The following is a 24,188-nucleotide window of genomic DNA, read 5'->3' on the forward strand; positions in this document are numbered from 1 at the left end:
CTCTGCGTCTTGGAAGCTTCGGCATTACCTGCCACCACTCTATCAACGTGCTCTTGTCCCAGGACGAGATCTCGGGCCACAGGAAGAGCCAGGGAGGCTTTTGGTTGGACAGGAGCCTGCATCAACCGGATAAGGCTGGACCTCCAGTAGTCCTCATCGGTAGCAGCCGGTTCTTCAATCTTGTGATGTCTCCTGATCAGACTAATTACTCTTCTATAGGCCGAGTCCTCCGTCGGGGAACCTTCCCTACCGTCGGCCGAAGCCTCGACTTGAGCCCGGGGAGCCGGGTCACCGGGCACTCCCACCGGGCGCCTTGGTCCTGGCACAACAGGCACTCCCCTGCGGAGGTACTGGTCCTCCCCGGCGGAGACCTCCGCACCAGGGACGGGGGTTAGGACAGGCATCGCCGAACCGGCGAGGACTAGTGTCCGATCATGCTCTCTGGGGGACGAGGACGTGGATCCCGTGTGCTGACCCGACAGCGGGAACCGTTCCTTAACGTCCGAGGGCCGCACCAGCTGGGCTGATTCGGCCAGGCTGCCCGTAAGGAAGCGCGGTTCCCCCCGCTGGGCGGGGTGAACCGGAGGCTTCGCGGTCTTACGCCTGCCTGCAGAGGCCTTCTCGCGTTTCTCCCTGCGACGGTCATAACAATGTCTGGAGGATGGTCTCCTTGGCGAGAAATCCCTGGACCGCCGGTCCGGGGAACACTGTATCTCCGACTTACAGGGTACGAAAACCCAATCACCATCGGGTGACCTACTCCTCCTGTGTTTCCTCCGTGGAGAGCGGGAGCGCCTCCTGCTGTACCTGGAACAGGATCTTGAGCGGGAACGCCTGCTCCTGGACCGCTCCCTCCGACGCCGATGTTTTCTCCTGGCTTCTTCTCCCGAAGAGAATGACTCCCCACCATCCGAAGAGCCCGACGTCACCGTACCCACCGTACGGCGGGCAGAAGCGGGGGCCGCGGGGGACTTCGCGACTCGTTGCGTACCCGGGGTAGAGGGTTGCAGGAAGGTTTCAGGAACTTCCGTGAGAGGGGTTGGAAACGAGGGTTGGCGCCCAACACTAGGGAACCAGGTATCCAGGCCCTCTTCCATCCGCATAGGGGACCTACCTGGCGTTTTAAGAAGCTTCCATCCGAAGGCATCACTCCCTGCGGAGCCTAACTTACCCTGGTTGTCGCCGCCTGCCGAAGAACCTGAAACACAGGCCCACGAAGGGGGCGAAGACACAGAAACAACATTGCTACACCATAAGGGGTCATCGGAGGAAACGTGCCCCCCAAGCACAAGGGCCGAGTCTCCAGAGCTCCCTGACACAGCACTACCAGGCTCTTCACTAGCCCGAGAAGGTCCCGCAACTCCCACTTCACACTCACCAGACTCCTGGGGAAGAACGCCCGGTTCTTTCCCCACAACGGACTTACCTCGTCCCCTACTCTGGGTAGGGGAAGGAGAGACAGAAGCCCCGTCGGACCGTTCACTGGGCGACGGTAGCGGCGAAGAAACACTAGATTTTCTGGGTGAACGTTTCGACGATTTCTTTTTCTTCGTGCCGTAACGCACCCACTGAATTTCACTCCAACCAACACACTCGAGGCATGTATCCGAAGGCGAACAAACTTTGCCCCTACAGGAAGAGCAAAGGGAGTGAGGATCCACTTCAGGTTTGGAGAGGAAAGCTCCACACGATTTTCCGGCTCTAGGCCCAGGACAACGACAGATCTGCTCCATAACGCACAAACACAAGACACAGGAACGCAGGGAATCAAAGGAATACACTTGGGAAGCACAAGGAAGGGTAGTGAACGCACAGGAATACACTTGGGAAGCACAAGGAAGGGTAGTGAACGCACAGGAACACAAGGGATAAGCACAAGTTACCACGCGGTAAACACGTGGGACACACGCGGCGTACACAAAGGGTCGAGAGAGACGAGAGCGACGTGGTGTCACGTCGCGACCAGAGAACTTACTGACGCTCACGACCCAAGCGGACCTCGACCTAGCGCAAAAGCTACCCTCGGGGCACGTTCTCTTACTCCCGAGTTAGCCCTCCATAGAAAACGGGTTTAGGGTATACTACACAAAACTCTGGTCGGTAGAGAGGAGATTACAGGTAACTCCTAAGAAAGTAGTTCGAGGTAAGTATTCGTGTTGGAACAAAATATGATTATGCAACTGATGTCTTGCGGAGTGTTGCTTATATGAAAGCAATATGTATGATACTGTTTGCTTCCTGCCAAAAAAAAAAAGAAAAAATAAATAAAATTGCAGCTATCTCCTCTTTGAATATTGTACAAAATGTTGTACGAAATGTTACAGCTTCAGTTTTGTACAGGTGCCTAAAACTTGTAAGCTTGATACAACCTTTGTTGTGTCCAATTAATTTCGTTTAATGTTTTCAAAAGAGATAACCACGCACTTTTCAAAATTAGAATTACTAAATTATATATTCTTAGGCAGTTTGTGACGAGCCAAGAGTAGATTGTAACTCAAAAGTGGGATGAAAGCAACTGAGTACTTTATCAAAGACACATCGGGTATATATACGCACTAGGTTCCGGAAAGAAGGTCACAAAATACAACATGCTATTTCCTGTCCAACAGGCAACCGGCTCTGTTAACAGTTAACAATGAGAAATAGGCACACAGGTTGATGCAAGTTGCTGTCAGTGCGAGGGGAGAGGGAAGATACAAAGGATAATATATACAAAAAAGAGAAATGTCGTTAATATGTACGATCGTGTGACACACGGGTGGTACATGGCTTCCCCCTAAAAATTATATACTGTACTGTACATGTTAAACAGGGAGCCCTGATCTAGAGAGGCGAACTGTAGGCGGGTCATCTGGCAGGAGATAAGCAGGTTTTAGACGATCAATGGAGACCCAGTCTTCTTTGCCACAAATGCTTAGTAGGAATGCTTTCGGATTGTGTCAGATCACAAGGAAAGGGCCCGTGTAAGGGGGCGTTAGCGGTGGCTTGCTAGTATCGTTGCGTAGAAAGACATGCGTTGCAGAGTGCAAGTCTGTCGGTATGTGATGCTTCGCTGGGGGGCTTGTAAATCTGGCGGCATGGAGTAAATTTTCCCACGAAGTGATGTATGCGCTGGAAATTGTCGGAGGAGGTTGCAGAAGGAAACAATTCGGCAGGGACGACTAACGGGTCGCCATACACCATTTCAGCTGCTGAAACGTCAAGGGCATCTTTAGGAGTGGTCCTTAGTCCCAGGAGGACCCAGGGAAGCTGAGTAAACCAGTTGGAGTCCTTGCAGCAGGACATCAATGCAGCTTTGAGGGTGCGATGAAAACGTTCAACCATTCCACTGGCAGCAGGGTTGTAAGCAGTTGTCTGATGTAGGGTGATGCCCAGGAGATTTGCTAATGACGTCCACAATTGAGACGTGAAAGTGGTACCCCTGTCAGAAGCAATATGCTCGGGGATACCAAATCTTGATATCCATCCTGAGAGTAAGGCAGGTGTATATGAGGTGGACGTTGCAGTTTCCATGGGAATGGCTTCAGGCCAACGAGTGGAGCGGTCGATGATGGTAAACAGGTAACGATGTCCTTGTGATGTGGGTAGGGGGTCTACAACGTCAACGTGAATGTGGGCGAAACAACGCTGAAGTTGAGGAAAGGTGCCAACTCCTGAATCCGTGTGTCGATGTACTTCGGAAGTTTGGCAAGAAGTACAAGCATGGACCCAATCCTTAGCATCCTTAGAAATGCCGTGCCAAATGAACTTCGTCTTCAGCAATTGTGCAGTAGAACGGCGCGAGGGATGTGAAATGCCGTGAATTAAATCAAACACCTGTCGGCACATGGGACAAGGAATCCAAGGTCGCGGTCTACCAATACTGACGTCAAGAGGAGGGTGGAGGAGTCGTCGAGGGGGATGTCTTCCCAACGAAGGGATGTGCAGGATGTCCTACATGCTTGATACTCTGGATCCTGTCATTGGGCTTCAGCCAAGGCGTTGTAATCCAATCCCAGTTGAACGGCAGCCAACGTGTTTCTCGATTATCGGCAATGGGATTCATTTTCCCAGTAAAGTGTTGAAGGGTGCAATTGTATTCAGCCACGGCGGAGAGATGTCGGTATTGACGGGTGGACCAGGCGTCAGCCTGTGCACCATATGCATGTGGTCTATGCGAATGCAAAAGTGATGGACAGCCAAGTGCACCGCTAACAATTTGCGATCGAAGGTAAAATAACCTGATTCTGCCTTGGACAGTTTTCTGCTGAAGAAGGCCAATGGGCGGGGCGAGCTGTTGACCACCTGTTCGAGTACTGCACCAATAGCAACGTCGCTGGCATCGGTGGAGAGAAGGAGAAGGGCATGTGGGACGGGAAAAGTGAGAGCAGCAGCGGTTGATGGAGCATTCCCCTTCTTGAAGGGGACCCCACTTCAGGTCTTTTGGCTTGCCCTTGAGGGAGGCGTAGAGGGGAGCAAGAGTAGCGGCAATGGCTGGCAGAAAACGGTGATAACAGTTGATCATACCCAAGAATTCCTGCAGAGCTTTGACGGTCGAGGGCAAGTTCTGAATGGCTGCTACCTTCTCTGGGAGGGGATGGACTCCTTCAGGAGTGATGCGGTGCCCTAAGAACGACACTTCGTTGGCGCCAGAGGTACACTTGTCGTAGCGGAGTACAAGGCCGTTTTGTTGTAGGCGGTTGAGCACGATGCGCAGGTGACGGAGGTGTTCCTCTTTTGAGGAAGTATGTTGTCCACGTAACATACACAGAAGGGGAGGCCCCCTAAGATGCCATCCATGAGACGTTGAAAAGTGGCCCCAGCATTGCGAAGGCCAAAACAGGAGAAATTGAAGGTATATGTACTGAAGGGACTGGTGATGGCGGTCTTGGGGATCTCTTCTGTGTTCATAGGCACCTGATAAAAACCCTTCAGGAGGTCGAGCGTGGAGAAAACCTTCACTTTGTGCAGGTAGGTCGTCACATCGGCGATGTTTGGGAGGGGGTAGTAATCCGGTTCTGTTTACATGTTCAGGCGCCTGTAATCCCCACACGGACGGAGGGAGCAGTCTTTCTATAGGACGATGTGTAAGGGTGATGACCATGGGCTGGAGGCCTTTTGGTAAAGGCCCATTTCTTCAATTTCGGCGGATGTCTGTTTGGCGGCTGCCAATCGATCCGGTGCCAGACATCTGAATTTGGCAAAGACTGGGGGTCCCGTCGTCTTGATATGGTGATAAATACCGTGTTTGGCAGTAGCTGTGGGCGTTTGGCAAAGTTCTGGATGGAAAATTTCCGGGTACGACATGAGGAGGTGGGCGTAGGCATCCATGGGTGTGCTGATGTGGAGGGCAAGGTTGGAGGGGGCGGGTTGAAGAGGTGTTGCCAAGTACGAGTCTGCAATGACTGATCGTCGATGGGCAACATCGACCAGAAGGTGGAAATGAGAGAGGAAATCCGCACCGAGCATAGGCAATGTGACGTCAGCAACGAGAAACTTCCAATTAAATTTGCCGTTTCCAAACAATAATGCGAGGTTCTCGTAACCGTAGGTGGGTATCGCAGATTCGTGGGTATCCGCAGACTTAGACAGACTACGTCGTGACCTGAAGAGTTCCCTTGGCAAAAGAGAACGACAAGCACCCGTGTCTATCAAAAATCGCACGCCCGTTCCTGCATCATGTAAAAAGAAAAGATTAGAAACACGGGAGGCCACCGCCACGAGCGATGGCCTACTTGCACGTTTTTTGGCCAAGGACAATCCTTAGCACATTTCTTAGCGGCAGCCCCGAATCTGGAGTTGTAGTAGCAAAACTGCGGCCGATGGCCAGCAGAAAGTGGCTGTAGAAGTCGTTAGTTGGGGTGCGAGTGAGTGGTGGGTGATGGGTGGCTTTTTCGCCACTCCGGCACGTCACGGGGTAGGCGTGTGTGTCCTACGGCATTCATGTCAGTTTCGGTTGACGTTGTATAGGTGTCCTCTTCGTCAGGAGTGGAGGCGTTGATGAAAGTCTTGAAGGTCGTGAAGTGGCTGTCCATAAGGACGTTGGCTTTGGTCATCAAGTCCTTTATGGGTAAACTATCGACATCGGGTATGGCAGCGCGTTCAGGTTCATGTAAACAGCGTACCCAAAGGGCATGAAGTAGGTTTACCTCACGAGGAGAGCCGTCTGCAGCAGGTTGCAGGCAAGAGATACTGGTAATTTCCCTGAGGGTGAGCGAAGTCCTTTGGTCCCCCAACGGTTGTTGAAAGAGCTGAATAAGCTTTGCTATACGGGCAGCTGGCGACGGCAAGTACTGCTGCAGAATGTATGTTTTGAGTGGGTCATATGCTACTGGGGTGTCTCCTTGTTCGCAAAGCCAGTCAGAGATTTCCGGGAAGGTATCCTTGGGTAACACATGGGGAACATAATCTGCTTTGGTGGTTGAGCGAGTCACGCCCTTTATGCGGAACTGGACTTCTGCACGCTGAAACCAAGCAAACGCCTCTCTGCTGGCAAACGATGAAAGTTTGAATGGGGCGGCGTTAACTTCCGTGGAGTCCGCCATAGTAACAGTGAGGGGGGGAAGGCGGGAGGAGCTAGTCGCACTCCGGGGTCACCAATGTGACATGCCAAGAGTAGGTTGCGAGTCAAAAGCGAGATGAATGCAACTGAGTACTTTATTATAGACACACCGAGAATATATACACACTAGGTCCCAGCAAGAAGGTAACAAAATACAACATGCTATTTCTTGTCCAACTGGCAACTGGTTCTGTTAACATTTAACAATTAGAAATAGGCAGACAAGTTGATGCATGTTGCTGTCAGTGCGAGGGGAGAGCGAAGATACAAAGGATAATATATACATAAAAAGAGAAATGTCGTTATTATGTCCGATCGTGTGACACACGGGTGGTATAGTAGAAATTTGAATCTAAGTTTTCCGTTGATCCGGTATTATCCTTTTATCTAAAATCTGACTTTTCCAGAATTATTAAGAAATTGAAAGCTGGTGGATCCTTTTCTCCTGTATAAATACGATGTCTGTATACAGTATGTATTCTCATTGTTGAGTCTATTGATGTTCCTAATGGACGAAAGTACTAACTCCAATCAAGTCTTTTCATTTTCTGGGCTCCACCTGTGCCGCTCCGTGAAATGCTCCTTTTGCATCATTTCTGAGGTATATAACTGCTATGAATTACCAGAGAAAAAAGTTGCATAGGAATGCCAGGGTTGAACTCAGCTCGCTCACCTATACTGTATAAGGTGTCGGTATAATACTGGCGCGTGATAAATCACAACCAGAGGTCTTGCGCCATTTAGATATCTCCTCCTCAATATCCTCGTTACAGCGAGGTGCCGTTCAACACCCACCACTGAATGCTACTACCACCATCTCAACCCACGCCATCTATGTCACTCCTTTCATAGCATCATCGCTCTCCGCTGTTGTGATTTTTTGGCTGTGTTTTTTCGGTGTTTTTTCTCCGCTCTAGTGCAAGATGTCGGATGCCCAAGTTTCCCTGTGGCGGGATGTTTAAAAAACAAGCCCCACACCCTAATTCACACCTACAGACAATTGTCTAAACAACACAAACTTTCACCTAACGTTATCTATACCAGACTCTTTAACAAAAGGTAACAAAAACTAAACATAACCTTAAAAGTATATTTCCTTATATTCTAGAATATTTAACGAAAAAAACACCAGCAACCACACTTAAAACTATCATAATCACTTAATATTAAAATAAACTGCAGTCAAAATCTCAAAATAAATCACAAAAACTTAAAATTAACAAAAAAACCAACAAACAAAAACACTTTTAACATATAATATAGGTGTGTGGACACCTTCGTCCACACAAGGGCTAACAGTCCTTTCAAGCCCAACGCAACAACTTCAGTTGCAAAGCCACACTATGGCAACACTGACTCATTCAATACAAAAATGTATTACTTAATTTATGTCGTGAACGTTATCCTCATCATCATCATCATCATCATACGTAAACAAATTCCAAATCCGGTGATCAATAGGTCTTTCGTTTTAAAGAGCAGTCAAATGGAAATCCTTTAGTACAATCCCGGCCGTCAACACTAACTTCATTCCACATTCGAGCGATCAAGTACTCGTACAATAGGGAATCCCTGCTCCTCGCTAGCGGTTGTGAAACTGCCGCGGCCTACGTAAGGTGTATGCGAAGGTGAAAAGTGACTTGTCCTAGCCAGTTGACCTGGAGTTCCTCAGAAGGAAATCTAGGCTAGGACTCTCCCAATACCACCTTGTCAGGGTATGGGGACATGACAGTATTACACCTAATACTAGGAGCACAAGGAAGCATGGTCTACCTGCAGTGGTTTGAGGTCAGCTGTGCAGAGAACCCAGGATGCTGCTTTCTCAAAGGGAGGAGAGGATGAAGAAAAGAATAAGGGCCAGACAGATCTTTTTCTTCATGCAGACTAACACCAGGTAACAATGCCCTCAACCTTCTGCTACTTGTCCATTAAGGAGCCTGAGGTTTAGACCAGCTGTTGTGAAGCCACCGCAGGGCCGATAGAAACGTATCGAGCCTCCTGTGGGTCATATCTTGCAGGTAAGGGGCTGAGAAGATGGTCTGACGCTTCAACACCCCTGCTTGCAGGACCTGCGTCACTGAATGCTGCTCCATGAAGGGCAGGGACATAGCTACGCCCTTGACATCACGGGCTCTAGGGCGATGCGATGGAGAAGGGTCAGGATTCAAGGCCGGGTGTAACACCCTGCGAATCCGGGCTGAGATGATATTCCTGGAGGCCCTTCTCCTCGTTTCCCCAGGGTCCCCGAACGAGGCTTGAGCCTGGAGACGAACCGCAGCTGTTCTCTAAAGACTCCCTACCGGCAAGGTAGGAGATGGTCAGGGTCATCTGCTACAGGACGGAAACTCGAAACCTGGAAAGAGTCGAACAGCGGGTCCGGCACTCCCGGGTTCTGAGTCTTGGCAACAAAACTCAGGGACGAACCTGAACGTTGCTTCCCCATATCCCCCTGAATGGGCGAAGTCGTATGAGAGACCATGTGACTCGCTTGGGTGAGGATAAAGCTAGCAGGAACACTGTCTACCCAGTAAGGTGGTGATCTGGGGCCTAACGTAGTGGTCCGTCGGAAGGTCTCTTTAGAGATTTGAGGACTCGAACCACGTTCCAAGGAGGAGGTCTCACCCTCGACTGAGGGCAGGAGAGGACATAACTTCGTATGAGGAGGAAGAGTTCCAGCGAGGGAGAAATGTCTATCCCTTGAGCCTGGAGGCAAGGCCTAAGGCTGGGGGATAGCCCTTCACAGTCGAAACTGAAAGGTACATTTCATCCCGCAATCTCACGAGGAGCTCCGCTATTGCTTGAAGCGGCATCGTGTGGAGGGATACCCTCTCCATGACACCGACCACAGCAACTCGCCCCTTCACCTGGGAGACTACTGCAGAAGACTTGCGCAGGAGTCCAGACCTCCTTTTCGCAACTTGTTGCGAAAATCCTCTCTCTTTGAGGAGATGCTGGATAGTCTCCCGGCGGGAAGTCGAAGCGAAGCTACAGCTTTGCGGAGGATGATGGCATGTGGCTGTGTGAGTAACCCGTGACGTGGGGGGGGTTTCCCTCGTAAGGTGTTACACAAGGACTGGTGAGCCATCTGCGAGAGGCGCTAGCGGAGCTATGGAGGTCATTGAGAGACTGACAGATACTCAGGTTTTGTAGAGTACTCTCCTCATCAGCCAGAATGGGGAAAGGCGAACTCATCGATGTTGTCTCACCGTTGCTGGAAGGCATCTACCAGAGGGCCTTGGGGTCCGGGACCGGGGAGCAGTACAGCGGGAGCTTGCAGCTCAGCACTGTAGCGGACCGGTCCACAGAGGGGAGCCCCACCGAGTCAGGACTCTGTGGGCTACTTGAGGATCCAAAGACCACTCGGTATGTGGTGTCTGTGTCGCACTGCTCAGACTGTCGGCGAGCCTATTCCTTTGCCTGGAATCAAGCGAGCTGCTAAGGAGATCGAGGGGAACCCGGACCATCTCGGTATCTCTACCGCAGGGTGGGATGGCTGTACTGAAAAGTACCTTCCTGTCTGAGCATGTAAGCCATCACTGTGGTGTTGTTGACCCTCACAACCACAGAGTAGTCCACCAGGCTTGGTGGAGCTACTGAAGTGCCAGGAACACAGTTTCCATCTCTAGTAGGTCTAGAGAAGGTACTTCCTGGTTCTGACCACCGGCCTGAGGTCCCGTGTTTCAGAACGTGGGCCCCCCCCTTTCTTTGACGCGTCCGAAAACAGCATCAAGTTAGGGGGGAGGACGAGAAGGTCCACTCCCTAATGTAGATTCTCGTCTGCTTCCCACCACTGGGGGTCCGTCTGTTCCGGTTGTCCCCTAGGGATCCAGGCGTCCGGGGAGTCGTGTCCCTGACTCCACCACGTCCTGAGTCGCCACTGGAGAGAACTCAACCTGAGGCGACTGTTGGAAACCAGACGGGCCAGGGAGGAGAGACGTAACCACATTGAGTTGGAGGTTCTTCTCGTGTGGGAGAAGGTCTCGCGACCTACCTCCGCCTTGCTATCCTATCGTCTGACGGGAAGGCTTCAGGAGATTGGTGTCTAAGACCAAGCCTAGGTAAACCAGACTCTGAAAGGGCTGCGGGGAGGACTCCTCGAGGACCACCATGATCCTTAAAACTTGGCAAAGTCCGAGGAACTTGTCCCGATGGCGAAGAAGGGATGCCCTCGAGACTGCTAGGATCGGCCAGTCACCCAGGAAATGGAGGGGATGGATGCCGATCCTGAGAGCCCATGAAGAGATCAGAGTGGAAGCTTCGGTGAACACTTGAGGTGCTGTGGAGAGACCAAAGCACAGCACCTTGAACTGGTATATCCGCCTGCCAGGCAAACTCCTAAGTACTTCCTTGAAGACGGGTGGACCGGGATCGGAAGTACGCGTCCTACCGGACCAGGGTACACATGAAGTCTTGTGGTCTCACCGCAAGACTGACCGCGTCTGCTGTCGCTATGCTGCACGGAGACTGTTTGACAACCCTGTTCAGAGTCGAGAAGTTGATGACCGGTATCCAGCCTCCAGACGCCTTCTCCTAGGGAGGAGACGATTAAGGAAGCCTCGGAACCCGTTAGCCACCTCTTGGAGGGCGCATCTCCAACATGGACTGAACTTCTGCCCGGAGGGCCCGTCCCCTCACCGATCCCTACCCAGGGAGGAAGGAGGGGCTCGATACCAACCGGGACTAATGAAGGAGGCAAGCTCAGAGAGCTGGCCCTTGGCCTTGTCTCTGGCGCTCTTTATTCCCTGGGACCAGGGCAAGCTGCACTGTCCCAAGGGAGTCCTTGGGTGCGTAGATTCGGTCCCGGACCGTATCCTTCCCTTTACGAAGAGGAATCTCTGGATCTGGGGTCCCGTTGAGGTTTCTCCTGAGGGCCAGGACCTGCCAGAACCCAAGTTCCGACCCCTGGAGCTTCTCCTCCTGATGGACTGGCAGCGAGGTCTCTCGTCCCCGGAGGCTCTTCCTGGGGAGACTCGTAGACATGGTCCAAGGGTCCATCTGGTTCCTGTCGGGTCCTTGCGGAAGACTGGGCCTTCGGTTCCCTCCTAGGAGAGAAACAGGACTCCAGCAATGAAGGATATAAGGCTTACGCCCCCTCCGCACGATAAGATTTCTCAGGAAGAGGCGGGGATTCCCCCTATGGTGTGATGGGGGAGAGGACCGGATCTTCCGACCCTCCTGGGTATGGGTAATGCTCATCCGCAGGGGAGGAGAGAAAAAGACTGAGGAGGGCTCATTGCCTGCGTAAGGACTCGCGAAGGGACAGGATAGTCCTTGGAAGAAATACCATGCCAGGGATTCCTCTTACTCTCTTCAGGGGGAGAGGAAGTTGCTACTGATTAGTGACCCCAGTCAGAAGGCACAGGCTCATTGCCTGCGTAAGCGCTCTGACGACGGCGTCCCACCAGGGATGCCGACGGACTGTCGCGCTGACAGGGAGTCCCTCTGGAGGGGAGAGGATCGTTCGATCCCTTGGAGGAGTTGACACATGAGGGTTCGCCCGTAGAGAATCTGCAATGAAGGGAGAAGAGACCTTTGACCTGTCCGGAAACCTCCCCCCCTCCGGAGAGGGCGCTGCTCTACGCTGCGGGGGAGAGAAACGCGAAGGTGGCCTGACCGCCAGAATCCCTAATGTAATTAGGGCGCGATCGTGTCGGAGAACGGTGCGCTGATCACGCTGGTGATCGCGCGAAAAGCACAGATCTGGGTAGAGCGTGAATGAAATGTGCGTAGCAGTATAACTGCGCTCGCACGCACACGTACCCGCGTGAGCGCGGGTGTTTCGGCGATCGTGCGGGAGGAACCATTGGTGCCCGCGTGGACGATCCCCGCGCTTCTGCGCGTATGAAGATCGTGGGCGTTTGCGCGTGAAAGATCGTGGGTGATTGCGTGGGAAACCATCCCACGCGCGGACGATCTCGGCGACAGAAGATCGCCGGTGCTTGCGCGCCGTCGGCGATTGCACGTGGGAAAACATCCCAGGCGCGGAAGAAATAACTCGGACGATCTTCGGCGCTTACGCGTGTACGAAGATCGTCGGCGCTAGCGCGAGAGAAGATCGTCGGAGACAGTGAGCGGGAAACCATTGGTGCCCGAGCGCGAACGATCTCCGGCTATGTAAGAAGATCGTCGGCGATTCGCGCCAGCACGGACGATCTTCGGCGCTCACACGTGTGCGAAGATCGTCGGCGCTCGCACGCAAGAGAAGATAGTCGGCGATCGCGCGCGGGAAAACTTTGATACCCGCGCGCGGACGATCTATGACGATCCTGAGTAGCGAGGCCCCGAAGGGATTAGTAGCAAGACCCCGAAGGGTCAGCGCAATGAGAAACCGAAGTTTCCCCGTCACTAATCACCGAAGTGTAGAAGTGACTAAAGTTACGAGAGCCCAAGGGAACTGCGTAACTAAAGTTACGAGACCCCGAAGGGTCAGGGAAAAAGCGAAACCGAAGTTTCCCTGTCACTAAACACCGAAGTGTTAGTGACTGAACAGCAAGCTGTTTCAACAGGAACAATCCTCCGAAGAGGAGTCTCTATGAGTGGCCTCTCTCGCGAATGAGAGAGGTGAGCACTTCGTAGAAGAGACTGGAGATGGCGCACCGTAGGGCCGTGAGATCAGCTGACGTAAACAGGAACAATCCTCCGAAGAGGAGTCTCTGTGAGTGTCCTCTCACGCGAAAGGGAGGAGACACTTCGTAGAAGAGACAAAAGGAGCAATCCTCCGAAGAGGAGCCCTTAGTGCGGCCTCCCTCGCGAACGAGAGAGGTCCAGACTTATCTTGCAGCTGCTCAGCCACTTGAGCGTAGCTACAGAAGCGACCGTTCAGCCCCGAGAGCATAGTCGCTAGTACCATGGTCCTGCCTTGCAACCGCTCAGCCCCTTGAGCAAGTCACAAGGGCGGTCGCTCAGCCCCAAGAGCATAACCGCCTAAGGACCAGGGAAGGTAAGAAGGGAAGTTAACTAACTACCCTGGAGGCGAACCTCCTTATCGTTCTAGGATGCACTGAAGAGCTGACAGTAGTCACGGGGGAACTTCTAAGAGAAGGGAACGCCTCTGAATATGTCCTAGAGAGACGGCAGCGACAGCAGACTCCCCAGGCATAAACAGGACAGCCCTGCTTCGAAGGGACACAACAGGCACGAAGAAACGGCATCGTAAACTGAAAAATAAAAAAAAAGAATAATTATTTAACAGAAATTTCCCCGGGAGAAACCCTGAGGGAAAGTAAAACATAAGAACGAAAGTAGGTATGCGCCCTCCTCCCCCACTGACATGCACGGGTGAGGGGGGGACGAAAAACTTAACAAAAAGCAGAAATTATAACATTATAATTATGCAACTGACTTTGAATGTTCCAAGGATTACAGACCCCCGAAGGGACGTGTTCCCCGAGCTGAAAAGTTAAAAATACAATTATATTCATAAAAATAATTGAGACAAAAAAAACGAAATAGCGACTCGGCCTGAGAAGCTATCGTAGGCGTAGTACGGAGTAAGAGGTGAACGACCTCGAGAGAGGGGCCGTACTCCACGAAGGCAACCATGGTAGCCTAGGAGTGAACGGCCGTGACCAAGAAGAGAATCGTGGTGGTCTGGCTAAGCCGGCGATCACTCTCGTAAACGTACACAACACACCGAAACCAAAGGAAACTTACTATTTCCTATACACAAAAATATATATAAACATCAATAATGTTTAAATATATTAAGTACAAGAAAAGGTAAGTTAAAAAGACAAAACAATAATGGCCGTCAAGTGAGAATGGGAGCGGAGACAACCGATCGCCATCCGAGCCAAAAGCAAAGTGAGCTTTTCACCGGTGTGTGTGAGGGGGAGGGGTAGCAAGCTACCTCTCCCTACCCCCCGCTAACTAGCGGAGGGGTAGTAAACCCTCGTTAAAATTCTTATGGCTCGTCATTCAGCTACGCCGAAGTAACTACCCCATGTAAATAGCGTGGTTTGTATTTCAGTTACGGAACAAAAAGGAATTCAGATTTGCTGTTATTACTTTCTTAGTTACATTTAATTGTTTTTCAACTCGTTGACGCTGTTAAAAATCATATGTACTCTAAACACATTTTTGTTTAATCTCTCTCTCTCAGAAAAAAATAATAGACGTCTCTAACACTATAACAGCGAAGAAGAACGAGAGAGAGAGAGAGAGAGAGAGAGAGAGAGAGAGAGAGAGAGAGAGAGAGAGAGAGAGAGAGAGAGAGAGAGAGAGAGAGAGAGAATTTTATTTAAAGAACATGTTAATGCTATGTTTAGAGAGAAACAGAAAAAGAGAGAAGACTTTTTAAAAGAGCTTGTTAATGCTATCTTGGTTTTCTTTGCTTCACTTTTTTCTTTCTTTCTGTTCGATCATGCTGGCCCTTCTCACAAATGATTGTTGCCAACAATCTCTTTGTCCTTTATCCCTATCAACAAAAGGCATTCTATCTCTTCCAGGGTATTGCTACGATGTCTTGTAATAACGGTGATCCCCTTCGATGGTTTATCTGCTTTAATGGCTGCCTCCTGCTCGATGATCCTCGAGATCATAGGCCTATTCCGGCCATATTGTTTAGCCATATCACTCACATGCACACTGCTCTCATGTTTTTCTATAATTTCTTGCTTCAATTCTAATGAAAGAATTGCCTTCTTCCTTTTCTCACCACTACCTGTACTGAAACTTAGCTTCTTAGGCACCATGATTATAGGTAAAATCAAAAAGGAAATGTGAGAAAAGGAAGAAAATAAGCACTGTTAATAACAGACAAAACAGAGGAAAACCACACGATACACACAAGAACAGAGCACTCGACACTCAATGGCGTCCCTCTTACGTGCTGCAATCTACCGGCGTAAACAAGATCTACATCGGATGTTGGAGCATTACTTCAGGTGTCGAGACAAAAATTTGATGGAATTTTACTTCGGATGTTGGAACAATCGTATGTAGAGGTTCCACTGTACTTTGTTTCACTGAAAGTAATACCCCCAATAAATGGCAGAGGTTTGTATTCCAGTTATGGAAAAATTAATGATTAGGTTCACTCAACTACTGTACCTTGTCTCTAGCATCCTGGAACCACCCCCACCAGCTTCCATCACCTCTGCCTCTGTTGAAATAAATAAAATCTTCAGTGTAAGCATTGATAAATCATAATAATAAGTTACACATAAGACATTAACTCAAAAAGATTAAATTTTAAAAAATCCTTTCTATTTAGACATTAATACTAAAAGATCATTCCTATTCCTCATTGAAGGATAATTTATTCACAGCAAAAACTACCTAGCCACACAAAACTGACTAATGTATGCCACTTTTATTTAATATTATCATGTGATTAAAATACTACAAATTTTACCTAGCTATAGAAACCTGAGTAAAAAAAAAAAAGAAAAAAAAAATCAGTACATTGCGTCATGCTATGCTGCTGGGGCAGCCAGTGAGCATGACAGGTTATACGTGTTCCAAGTGTCTAGTCACAACACTCTTCAGGTTAAAGTCTGTAGGGATGGCTGAGGCAGGACCTATGGTAAATGACTCAAGTTTGTACAAAATTTGTAGTTTATTCCTACAGACACAAACCTCTGAGTCATTTAATGGGGTCTTTTTAATTGGTGGAAGTCTCCATAGTGTAGTAGGTCTGCCTTTTACCCCAAGATACAATTACTATGATAATAGCAAGAGATCAAAGTGAATTATTTGTGAACAGTGATGCCGGCTTGTACGAGGCAAGACCTTCTGTTCTACTGTATTCCAAAAAGCTCTACCAGGGTGAAGTGATATGAACATCAGGTACCTTGCAATATTAATACTGTATATGCTATATATCATTACATATCAGTCAACAAACACAAAGCATTCTTGCCTGCATTAAGGAGATTTTAAGTGAGGGCTTCAAGTTCGAACAAAATCACTATTCGCTTTTATGCTCATAAACACCCTTATAATGCAGAGCAACTAATACCTGCGATAGAAGCATTTACTTGTCCCATGAGAACTTAAATTAAACTATTTGCTGTGCAGCAACAATGGCTTCTAGATAATATGTGTCTAAGGACCTGTATGTGCAATCTTTAAGGTAGTGGTTTGTAAAAGTGGATTGTCTCTTCCAGACTCCTATCTTTTAAAACTTGGAACTACTGAGTGGCTTTTGCGGAACACTAGGGCTGCAGCAAGCCCACGTATATCATGTTCTCGAGGGGGGCCCTTGGAGATGCTTCCCCTGAGGACTTATATGCTCTCATGATGATTTCTCTCAACCAAAATGAAATGGCATTTCTGGAAACCTTCTTTTTGGAATGGCCAGTGCTCACAAACAAATTGGAGATTTTAGGTCTGAGATACTGCATCCTTTTTAGTTATTTACATACTGCTCTTGCAGGACATAGTAACATGTCATCTGGGTAATCAGTTACCTCTTTGAAAGACAAGATCTTGAAAAGTCAAATCAGATATCGTTGTCAATCGGATTTCGGGGTTTTGGCTACAAATTCACGGACAAAGGACAAAGATAGTTCTCTCCACCCTCTAGAATGTGACACTAGGTGAGATATACCATGCAGTTCACTCACTTTGGAGGATGACTGTCTTCAGGGTAGGGTCTATGTATAAGGCTTTACGTATAGGTTCATATGGAGTGTTCTTTAAAACCCGTAGGACCCTAGTCACATCTCAGGAGGTGGCTTTAGTTCTCGAGGAGGACAAAACTGCTCGAAACTCCTTATCAACGCTGAGTTCCCAGGAATCTGAAAGGTCCAAAAATTTTCAGTTTGAAAACTTAGCTCAAGGCTGAGCAGTAGCCTTTCACCACAGTGACAGAGAGGGCCTGCTTGTTCCTTATGAACATAAAAAGTTTGTAATCAGGGAATGGTGGCTTTGAGTGGGGCAATATTCCCCCTACGACACCAATCACAGATTTTCCATTTTGCCCGGTAAACTGCTACAGAAGACTTTTGGAGATATCCGGAAAGCTGCTTCATAGTTAGTCTTGAAAAACCTTTCTTTCAGAGGAGACACTGGATAGTATCCAACCGTGAAGGGACAGGCAGTGTACTGTGTCATCAAATCTTCTTATGTGTGGTTGGCATAGCAGGTTTGGCCATCCTGGAAGTTCTCTTGGTATTTTGGTGAGAAGTTCCAGCAGGTCTGAATACCACTCTGCTGCTGGGCCACCTTGGGGCCATTAGTGTTACTCTGAGTTCCTTGGATATTCTGATTCTGTTCAGTGTCTGATGAATCAGACAGAACGGTGTGAAGGCGTAGTCTAGACCGTCCAACGGGTGTTGAAATGCGTCTTCCATCACTGCAGCTTGGTCTGGGACTGGAGAGCAATGCATCGGGAGTTTGTGATTCAGGTGGGTGGCGAACATGTCCAGAGATGAGAAACCTCATAAAGTCACAAGTCTCCTTTTTGGAAATAGGTTGGCCAAGGCACCAGCTACCTGTTGAGATACTACCACCAAAGAGTTATTTGGTTCTTTGACTGGCACGAGAGTACAACATTGGATCCCTTTTCTGGTTATGGCTAATTTCAACTTTACTGACACAAACGCAGAATAGTCTGGACTATTCTTTACACATTCTCCTCTTTCCTCTACATTTGAGAACACTGAAATTACCAAACAATTCTTCTTCTCTCAAGAGGTTAACTACTGCACTGAAATTGTTCAGTGTCTACTTTCCTCTTGGCTAAGGTAGAAGAGATTCTTTAGCTATGGTAAGCAGCTCTTCTTAGAGAAGGACACTCCAAAATCAAACCATTGTTCTCTAGTCTTCGGTAGTGCCATAGCCTCTGTACCATGGTTTTCCACTGTCTTGGGTTAGAAATCTCTTGCTTGAGGGTACACTCGAGCACACTATTCTATCTTGTTTCTCTTCCTCTTGTTATTTTGAAATTGTTATCCTTTTGCTATTTTCAAATTTTTATAGTTTATAAATGAAAGATTTATTTAATGTTATTATTGTTCTTAAACTTCGTTTCTCCTTGTTGGAGCCCTTAGGCTTATAGCATCCTTCTTTTCCAACTAATAATAATAGTAATAATAATAATAATAATAATAATAATAATAATAATAATAAAGGAAGCAAGGACCATTCTGAACCAACTGTCATTCCTCGATGGCTCAACTGGTCTGCAATGACGTCTCTCTTCCTGGGGATAAACCTTGTTGAGAGAGATCGCCTGGGTATGTGTACATTTGTGGATCTCTACTGCTACACTGCATAGCAGGAGAGAGGCTATGCCTCGTTGTCAGATGTAGGTCACTACCATGGAGTTGTCGCTCATCAATATTACAGAGTGACCTATCTAAATCTTTGCAAAGTAATGCTAGTTGCATCGCATTCATTTCCAGGAAGTTTATGTGGAAGCTCTTTTCTTCTAACCATATGCTCGAGATCTGTTCCTATCCCATATAGGCACCCCATCCCTGGCAAGACACATCTGTTAACAGCATGAACTGTGGGGGGAGAATCTTGAATGAGTATTCCCGCTATCAGGTTCTCCTTCAGTCACACCAAGAGGTCCGATATCACCCCTTAAGAGGACCGGGACTTCAGAGCTCACTGCACTGAGCGTAAAAGCAATCTCCCCAGGGTGACGAGTTTCTCTAACGAGGAGAGGCGTCCTAATAACTTCTGTCATGTATGGGCAGGCAGGAGGTCCCCTTTCAGGAAAATTGCTGCCAAAGTCCTGAACCTTGCCACTCTCTCTGCATCAGGGAAGGCCTTGGCTTGCACAAAGTCTACAGTATGTCCACGCCCAGATACCTGATGGATTGGTTGGGGACAGGGCTGGACTTCTGGAGGTTCAGCTGAATCCCTAACTCCTTGCATAGATTCGGCAACATGTCTCTATTCTTCAGCAGGAGAGCTCAGGATTCCGCCAAGAGAAGCCAGTCGTCTAAGAATCTCAACAGCCGGATACCCAGGATACTCAGCCCAGGCTGAGACAAGAACAAATATTTTGGTGAAAACTTGAGGTACTTCCTCGAGGCAGGTGGATTAAGTACCTGAAAGTAAGCATCTTTCAGATCTATGGTCAGGAGGTAGTCGTTCTTCCTTGATGGCATGGTAAATGGAGGATAGTCTCTCCATCTTGAACCTTGACTGAAGAATGGAGAGGTTCAAGAGGGAGGGGAGAGGTCTATGATGGGTCTCCATCCTCTCATCAGTTTCTCTACCAGGAATTGTTTACTGAGGAAGCCCAGAGTCGTCAAAGACCTCCTCTACCGCATCCTTGCTTAGCAGCTTGGCGACTCACTCTGCCCGGAGTAGATCTTTTGAATAATTATATGAAAGGATTATAATCCTTTCATGTAGGTATGGTACGATCCAATTCCTGGTCAGAGGAGGTGGAAAGTCTGTGAAGGGGATCCAATACCCTGAACGGAGGACTTCTAACATCCAAGGGTTGGCCCCAGTTGTGCCACCTTTGCCAGTTGTTTTTCAGGCATTCCCCCACAGGTGGTAAGCTGGGGGACAATCCCTCCCTAGTGTGAACTTCTGCCACCACGTCCTCTTTGGCCAGAGGGGTGACCTCTCTGACGAAAGTTAGGCCTGGGATTCTGCTTCCTAGGTTGTCGTCCATCGATGGGAGGGAGGAAGCATATCTGTTGGGGGGGGTTGCCTAAAGGACGAGTTCTTAGTCTGTTTTTGAGTGGTAACCTCGGTACCACTGGTCTGTTGATTACTGGGCTCTGCCCCAATCTTTCTAATCCTCGATTGCTTTTGTCACATCTGAGAATGGAAAGAGAGAAGGAGAGTTGATGAGGTCAGAGTTCCTTAGAACTGTGGCCTCTCTAGGGGACAGCTGTTAAGAGCATCTTGGTAAGACAGCATCACACCTCTTCAGAACACAGTTTCCCAATAGGAAAACGTTCTGGTGAAAGAAATTCTATGGCTTGGCACCAGATCTGGAAAGTTCCTTGAACTGGTCCTGTATGGTCTTTTTCTGAGATTCCTTGAAACAGCAAATCGAGAGTGCCCAAGACAAGTGATCTATCCACGAACAGGTCTAAATGGCAGTCATGGCAGCTACCTCCATATTTGCTAGTTCAGGACTTGAGATCGTGGCTGGTAAATTCTACAGTCTTTTGGCCGAAACTGAAGGGACCAAGTTGGCCAAATCTGAATCAATGGGTAGAGGGCTAAGAAAAATGCCTGAGTTAAAAGTAAATTAGAGTAAGAGTGTCAGTAGCATGGCAGAGGTAATGGTGGAAGTTTCGAAGACCTACAGTACTCACTTTTAATGAGTGTCTTTCATTTGGTTGGAAAGGATAACATTAAACCTAAGCCTGGGATTCTAAGACATCACGAAGGTATCATCGATGTTGCATCATCTATTACCAGTCTCTGCTACAGAAGCCTCATCCTCTTAATAAAATGAGAGCCTTCAGAGCTCAATACTGGGGCGTCAATTGGTGGTACATAATGTCCTGTTCATGATTTTCTGATTTGCTAGTGCTCTTTATCCTTCCTTTCCCTTGAGTGATAACAGGGAGAGGAGTGGGAGGAGTTTAGTTCACTCCCATCATAAGAGCAGTCGTTTCTGTCTAAGGTCAGAGGAGTTAGAGTCTCTCTCGGAACTCATTCTACGAGGCAAGAGAGTGTACTTGGTACTCTGTTATTTTGAATGTCTACGGCAAGGACCACGTTTACGTCGTTTGCCAAATCGTTCGTCTACTTCTGATGTAGGGGTGTTTCTTGGAGGGGGTGGAATTTTCCACGCCCAAAATCTGCTTCCTGTACCTGAAAAGAATTTCTTGTAAAAGAATAGCTTTCAGAAAAATGCCTATCCTGATAGTCATGATTGTCAGACTGAGTGAAAGAATGAAGTCTATCCAAACAATTAAAGGTTTTGTCAATAGCATAAGACACAGTGTTCTTATCTATGTAGTGAGAAGTTATCTCTCTTTGGTCCCTAGCTGAAAGTTTATAAAATTCTGGTGGGACTATCTGATGGACTAATAGCCATTTTCTTAGCACCATCATGACATGGAGGAATACACTCACTGTCAAGATGGTGGCTTGTTCAGTGACGTCACGACACTTGGGGGTGACAACTTGATTGGACCTGTCACCCTGTCTAGGCTGCTGGGGGGGGGGGCCTCTTACACAATGATACATTGATGTCATTATGTTTAGACCCGTCGACACGTTGAGATTTTGAACGTTTGGCTGGATGGCATTCTTAGATGGAATTCTAGGAAAGGCAGGAATAGTTACACTCAACTTCCCAGCTTTAGTAAGCTTGGGAGGAGGCCTGCTTGAAGCAGGTATTGCCAAATCTGAAGGGGGGAAACTGCCCAAGTAGCACAGATCATTCTCATAGTACAGAGATGGCAATCTCTTGACTCATCCTGGGTGCTCTTTAAAGGAGTTTTCTGCCGAGGACCCCTAGGTGTATGAAGCAAGCCTTTCTCGGTAGAACGAGTTGGAAACTGATAATCAGGATCTTCCGATGAGGCCCCCTCGGTACATGGGGAAAAGACAGGCTCAAATTTAAGGTCCTTGCAGGTATATGATGCTTCTATTGTTCTTATTAGACACTCCTATTCAGAACATCTTGTCTGCGTAATAAAAAAGGTATAACTCCCCCTCAATGCTCTTGGGAGGGGGGGGTGAAGGGAATTTAGACAAGGCAGCATAGTCTGAAATAGAAGCATCACGCATATCTGGCTCAGGGAGGGCAGCTGCCATAGCCAAGGGATCCGCGATAAGAACAGGTTCAATTTTGTAATGCACATTACTGACACTGGGAGATATGTTCACAAAATTAGGTCCATTGTCCTTCGTGACAGAAATCTCAAGAGGGATTCTGACACACACAACTTGGATGGGAGAGAATGTTCAACACCACACTTAGCTTGTATTTCTTCTCACCACTTATCGAGGGAAAAGGAGGCGAAAGATCTCTCTTAGCTTACTTCTTCCTACAAGAATGATATCTATCCCCTTGGGAGGATGACCGCTCCCTATAAAACTTTCATGGAGATTCACCCGAACATCTTTCTCTACATGCCGGACATGACGGGTGATGATCCACATCTATCCTGCTCATAAAGGTTCCACAAGGGTGACCATTACGACTTGGACAGAAAGGCACCGAGGTCGTCAATGGTCAAAAGGCACACAGTCAACACTGCAGTGTTTTTCAAACTGTGGGTCCCGACCCTTCAGTGGGTCGAGTGAAAAATAAAATGGGTCGTGACAAATATTAAGGAAGTAAAACATATGCAAATAAGAGCAAAGTGAAGAATATGAACAACTTTATATATTGCATAGCCCTCATAAATAGTCCATTGGTTTTCACTGATTTCTCCCATGACAAGGCAGTCTTTACTATAGCACAGGATATAATAAATGCATTATACTGTACAAATACAAAATTACTGTTTTTGCAGTCAAAACAATTTCAAGGTTATGCCACAGACTAGCGACAAAAACTAACACACACACACACACACACTCTCTCTCTCTCTCAAGATTTTGTCCCATCTCACTTTCCTGTGTCAAAGCTTTAATAATCATTTGCCCGAAGTGAAATTTTAACCATTTAAGAAAAGACTTTGAATAATAAATCGATTTGGTTTCCAAAGTCCTGAATCAATGATAGACTTAAACTTACTACTGAAGAGGAAGCTGAATTGCTGCATCTTAGCTGTTTAAGGATGATTTTGGAAAATTAAATTTGTTCTCATTTTCGGTTAAGAACAAAAGGGAATTTCCACTACTAAGTAAAATGGCTATTTTATTACTATTACCTTTAAAGACTACCTACTTATGTTCTCTGGGATTTTTCACATTAACTTAATTAAAGACTAAGGACAGAGACAGGCTAAAACTAAACTTGATATAAATGTAGCATGGTCTTCGTGGGTTCCATACTGAAATAGCTGTTTATGAACAAACAAGCATATCCATCTCATTAAAATGACAAATTCGTAGATAATTTGTGTTTTTCCTAACTATACAAACCTTAACTATTTAATAGGAGTATTACTTTTGGCGTAGCTGAAATGACGAGCCATTAAAATTTAACGAGGGTTTACTACACACACCGCTAGTTAGCGGGAGTAGGGGAGGGTAGGTTGCTACCCCCACCCCCCCTCACACACACCTGTGCTTGAGCTCACTTTGCTTGGAGGTAGGACTTCAAGGGGGATAGGGCTGGCGGGTAAGTTTGATTAAATAGCTAAGATTTGTATAGTTAGGAAAAACACAAATTATCTACGAATTTGTCATTTGTTCCGTAACTTGAATATAAACCACGCTATTTAATAGGGGTGACTCACCCATTAGGAAGGGTGGACGTCCCTGCCAGTCTGGCTTTTTGGCTTTGCCCGAAGGCAATGTTTAAGTACCCAAGAAATAAGGAGTCACTGCACCTCGCTAGAACCTTGGTATGCAAGGACTGCAGCCTACGCAAGCTGTGTGTGAAGGTGTGAAGAAGTGTGACTCGTCCTAGGAAGTTGTCCTGAAGTTGAACTTGTAGCCTAGGACTTTCCTAATACCACCTCGTCAGGTATGGGGACGTAACAGTATTAGTCTTAATACTAGGAACACAAGGAAGCATGGTTTACCCGCAGTGGTTTGAGGTCAGCTATGCAGAGAACCCAGCATGCTTCTTTCCCCCGAGAGGGTAGGATGA

At 47.9% G+C, this 24,188-nt stretch overlaps 1 protein-coding gene across 3 annotated transcripts in view; it reads right to left on the bottom strand.

Moving 5' to 3' along the window:
* LOC137624551 (BSD domain-containing protein 1-like) overlaps positions 1-24,188 on the bottom strand; it is a 173,690-nt gene that overhangs the window by 117,220 nt on the left and 32,282 nt on the right. For all 3 annotated transcript variants that reach the window (XM_068355442.1, XM_068355441.1, XM_068355443.1), the window contains one exon: positions 15,593-15,644. In XM_068355442.1, coding sequence (XP_068211543.1) covers positions 15,593-15,644 — 52 coding nt within the window. The remainder of the gene's footprint in view (positions 1-15,592; positions 15,645-24,188) is intronic.

Source organism: Palaemon carinicauda, chromosome 31 (genome assembly GCF_036898095.1).
Source record: "Palaemon carinicauda isolate YSFRI2023 chromosome 31, ASM3689809v2, whole genome shotgun sequence".
NCBI classification, from domain to species: Eukaryota; Metazoa; Arthropoda; class Malacostraca; order Decapoda; family Palaemonidae; genus Palaemon; species Palaemon carinicauda.